We start from the raw sequence: 5298 nt of genomic DNA, 5'->3' as shown, positions 1-5298 counted from the left end.
TAATATTGAACCGCATTTATTAGACTTAACATAGAATGCATACTTCGACCAAGGGCATTATTTCCTTCATAGTAAGGGTGTTATATCTGCTGGTAAATTAGCTGGGAAGAAGAGGCGTGGTGGTACTCTGGTGTTAAACAAGTCTGAGGTGCAAGTCAATGAGGGCGATGCAAATAAAACGAATGTTGATGGTGGAAAGCAGATCAGTACTAAGTCCAGTTTGACAAACAATGAGAGTGTTGCAGTTGGTAAGGGTGGAAAACATGCTGGTAAAATAGCGGGGAAAAAGAGGCGTGGCACACTAGTGTTAAACAAGTCTGATGAGGTGCAAGACAATGATGAATGTATCAGAAGTAAGCCGGTTGTTGATAATGATGATGATGTAAGTAAAGATGGAACCAGTAAGTCGAATTTGACAGCAAATTCATTCTGGGGTTTAACCGCCCAATAATTTAAACTATGCTCACGATTTAACTTTGCCCAATGACCACTATATCAGTTACAAGTAAAATTAGTTACAAATAAGGAACGTGAAAGGTAAGGTGACTTGGTATATCCCACGAAGCTGCCTACACAACCAGATTTACTGTCCATTTCAAAGCAACGCATCGAAACATCCCCCACCACACACACACACATCTATCCATTCTATCACAAAGACAAGAGAAACAATACATGAGACTTATCCTTTGGTTCATAGTCGGCCAATTAACTCCACATCTATATTAAGCTTCTAAATAGTAAGTTGCCTGCTACTGAGTTGCAAAAGCAATCTACTCATAAATATTAGCATAGCAGGCGGGAAGTCAACACAACAGGAAGCTGAAACACTTAAGAAGCCAGCCAACACAGAAGAATCAACTGTAACGTAAAAAGATAGTAGCAGACCTCAACCGATAAGTCGCCTGCAACCAGACTGCAAGAGAAAAGAACCAGAATGCAAGAGAAAAAAAAACCAGCCCCTGCATACATCAGAACAGAGTAGAGAACCCTACCCAGAACAACTAGAAGAAAAGGCTGAACTCAGCTTGAAACCAGCAGCACAGATGCAGATGCTCAACCTTTAGTTAGTTTTATTTTGAATAAAATTTCAGTAATTTGCTACAAACTTCAGTCATTCTACATTGTGAAGACATTCATATGGGTGAAACCGTCAATAGGCTTACCACTATATATGGGTGTACACAGAAATAAATGTGTTAATCTGCAAACCTAATTAAGGTGAATGATATAAGATTAAACGTTGTTTCAAGCATTAAACTAAATTCAGATATCATATTGCTGAATTGCAGATTTATCCACAATCCATCATCCCAGTCTTTCCTTTTAATCTTTCCCTTCATTAGTCACTCACCTCGATCCTTACTCTATTATGCAATATTCCCAATAACCAAGAGACAATACAAGAGAGTAACCCAAGAGCTTCCGGAAAAGAGCATGATATAACTAGTACATTGAAAATAAAAGATAATAAGTCCATAGATCGAATCAATAGAATACAAATACAATGAATAACGGCGTAAAATAAATAAGCATGATCAATCGGCCCCACCCTCTTCCGCTACTGGTAAAGAATCACCTAAATCAAACAAATCTCTAGGCTTATTCTTAACAACATGGAACCATCCTTTTTGTATCTCATCTTCTATGTAAAAGACTTGTTTTGCTTGAGATGAGAATACAAATGGATCATCTTGCAACAATCGTCCAGTATGCATCAATTTAGAGAAATTGACACATACTCCGCCGTTTGGATATGTTCTTACACCCCTACGAATGTCTACCCAATCACAACGAAACAATACAACTTTATAATCTCCATAGTAATTTAATTCATAGATATCCATCACTTTTCCGTAGTATGCCACTCCATCCGCTTCAACCATAACTCCAGAATTTTGTGTCAAAAGACGACAATCGCGATCAGTGGAAAGGAATTTGTATCCATTGATTATGTATCCTTTTAATTTTCTGCCATAAGAATGCAAACCACCCGCCAAAGGGTTTCTTAGTTTCCCATCTTCGGTGGTTGCATCTATGGAATGTACCTACGATAATACTTAATTATATCAAATAAAGTTTATTTTTTCAAAAACAGAAGTATGTATTAACATTAAAAGAACTTAAGTAACCTTGTTTCGCAGCCACCCTCCAAATTCATTGATGATCCATTTACGTTCATCACTCTCCGCGACGGAAGTTTCTAAGTTCATTTGACGCTTCTCGGTTAAAAATTCACTTCATGGAAGAAGAAAAAACATAAGAGTGATTTATTACAAAATTTGTTATTCAAAAGAAAACCAACATAATACTTACTCTAGATCCCCTTTGATCTCATCAGAGTGAAGTAAAACGTAGCGATGGGCTTGTTTTAAGCTTTGACCATCAAGGCGAATGCTGACTTCCTTTCCAATGACTCGACCGCCGGAATTAAATAAGTAATCATCAGAATTTGAAATGTCATCATCCATCCTTTTAGGCATGTTGAAGATGGTCTTAACACCTTGAAGATATCTCGAGCAAAACCTAATTGTCTCCTCTAAAAGGTAGCCTTCCGCGATAGATCCTTCAGGTTGGGCTTTATTGGTTACATGTGACTTCAAATGGGACAAATACCTTTCAAATAAAATGTTTGTATATAATAAATGTAAATTATTTAATAAAAAAATATAATTCACATAGGTAAGATATAAACCTTTCAATGGGATACATTCATCTGTATTGCACTGGTCCACCAAGTTTAACCTCCTCCACTAAGTGAATCAACAAATGGACCATGATTGTGAAAAATGAAGGCAAAAACTCCATTTCCAACTGACAAAGAGTTAAAACAATTCCATCTTGAAGACCATCTAAATCATCTGGATCAATACTGGTGGAGCACAACTTCTTGAAAAACGAAGACAATCTAGCCAACAAGTCAATCACCTTTGTAGCATTAGAAGCTCTTAAGGCGACGGGGAGTATATCTTGCATTAGCACATGGTTTTCATGACTCTTGAGGTTAATCAACTCCCTTTGCTTCATATTCACACAACTAGAAAGGTTGGATCCATATCCATCCGGAACTTTAAGTTTCTCCAAAACATTTAAGAATCTCTCTTTTTCCTCCCTAGACATAGAATAGGAAGCTGAAGGCATGTATTCATTTCCATTGTGATCAGCACTAAGCCAAAGGTGAGTCTTTATTGTCCATGCTTCAAGGGCTTCTCGATCATCCCTATTATCTCTACTCTTATCCATACTAAGAAGTGTTCCCAAATGATTCTCAGACACATTTTTCTCAATGTGCATAACGTCTAAATTATGCCTTAGAAGATTATGCTCCCAATACACCAAATCAAAGAATATGCTTCTCTTGGTACCAAAGACAATTTCATCTTGGACATCATTGTTATCAGTATGTCCTCTTTGTCTCTTTTTCGGTGGTGCCTTTGACTTTCCATAAACATACTCGACCTTTTCTTGTTGCCTCAATATATCAGTGCCGCTAGGACGAGATGGGGCTTCACCCAACTCATTAGTTCCAAACTTCTCACAAAACTTTACACCCTGACGTCGATATGGGTGATCTGCGGGTAACCATTTTCTATAGCTACAATAACAAATCTTGTTCCCAAATCTATCAGAGGGTGTGGAATCCATGCATATAGGACATGCATTGTAACCTTTTGTGCTCAAACCAGAGAGCATTGCATAGCTAGGAAAGTCATTAATAGTCCAAAGCAGAGCCGCGCGCAAATTAAATTTCACTCCGTCAAAAGCATCAAAAGCTTCAACCCCTCCCCACAGCAATTTCAACTCATGAACTAATGGTTGCAAATACACGTCAATATCATTTCCAGGACTTGCTTTTCCGGGAATAAATGTGGACAAAATGAAAGAAGATGGTTTCATACATAGCCATGGTGGAAGATTATAAGGAATCAACACCACTGGCCATGTACTATAAGTAGTGTTCATTAAACGGTAAGGATTAAACCCATCGCTCGCAAGACCTAATCGAACACTACGAGGGTCTAATGCAAAATCTGTATAACGCTCATCAAATGCCTTCCACGCTATGGCATCGGAAGGATGCCTCAAAATCTTCTTATCATCTTCACCCAATCGCTCTGTATCATGCCATCTCATATTTTCTGCTGTTTCTGATGACATGTAGATTCTTTTTAGTCTTGGGATAAGAGGAAAATATCGCATTACCTTAGCTGGCACACCTTTCTTACAAGTATTCGTACCTTGATCACTTACATCGTCACCCTTCTTACCCTTGGTTGTTTTCCACCTCGATTTACCACAAACATGACACTTGTCTTTCTCTAAAAATTCACCCCAATACAGCATACAATCATTAGGACAAGCATCAATTTTTTCATACCCAAGGCCCAAGTCTTTTATCATTTTCTTACTGTAATAATAAGACGAGGGAAAATCAAGTATTTGAGGAAATGCATCTAAAATCAGCTTCAAGAGCATATTGAAAGATTCAATGGACCAGTGATGCATACACTTCAAGTGAAATAAGTGTAGAAGAAAAGATAACTTTGAAAAATTAATACACCCCTCATATAATTTCTCCTCAGAAGCTTGAAGTAGCTTCTTATATGTCGCATCTTCTTCTATTGTAGAATCATCATATTGAACATCTGTGTCGTATGACACGGGCTCCTCATACCATTCACCATCCTCTCTTGCTTCAAAAGTTGGAAAATTGGGTGGCACATTAACACTAAAAGCTGATCTTAATAGTCCTCCCATATTATCTCGACCTACAAACCCACTTTTATTACCAAGGGATCCTTCACTAGTACTCCCTCCATCACTCCCTAACATACGTTGAACCATATCCCCTTTACCATGAAAGATCCAATTTCTATACGACTTATAAAACCCCTTAAAAAAAATATGTCGCTCTACATCATTAACCGGGAACCATTTATCCACCTTACAGTTCTTACATGGATATCTAATTTTTCCTTCGAATAGACCTTGCTTGGCAAACGCAATGAATTGCATACAACCATCGACATATTCAGGGTGGCCAGTGGGTAGATCTATCCAACTTGTATCCATATCTATACGAAAAATAGTATAGTAATAAGATATATAATTAGTAATATGCGTTGTATAATATGAAATTTTATAGGTAAACGTTATGATCATTATTAGAACCTTGATATAACATATAATTCATAACATAACTTTATGGTTTCTTTTCTTGGCAATTAACAATGATTTTATTAACAACAAAAGAGACCTTGAAACATCAAGGTTACATTAATCGAGGGCCACCAAACA

The 5298-nt window shown here is 37.4% G+C and overlaps 1 protein-coding gene across 1 annotated transcript; it reads right to left on the bottom strand.

Annotated features, from left to right (window-relative positions):
- Nucleotides 1-2712: 2712 nt before the first annotated feature.
- On the bottom strand, nt 2713-5073 carry LOC130464817 (uncharacterized). The gene has a single exon (XM_056834042.1). It carries the CDS (start codon nt 5071-5073, stop codon nt 2713-2715), a length of 2361 nt encoding a protein of 786 aa, XP_056690020.1.
- Nucleotides 5074-5298: the final 225 nt, after the last annotated feature.

The sequence above is a fragment of the Spinacia oleracea genome, unplaced genomic scaffold, assembly GCF_020520425.1.
Source record: "Spinacia oleracea cultivar Varoflay unplaced genomic scaffold, BTI_SOV_V1 SOVchr0_004, whole genome shotgun sequence".
NCBI classification, from domain to species: Eukaryota; Viridiplantae; Streptophyta; class Magnoliopsida; order Caryophyllales; family Amaranthaceae; genus Spinacia; species Spinacia oleracea.
Note: the sequence above shows the minus strand (reverse complement) of the source record. Positions and strands in the feature narration are given on the sequence as shown.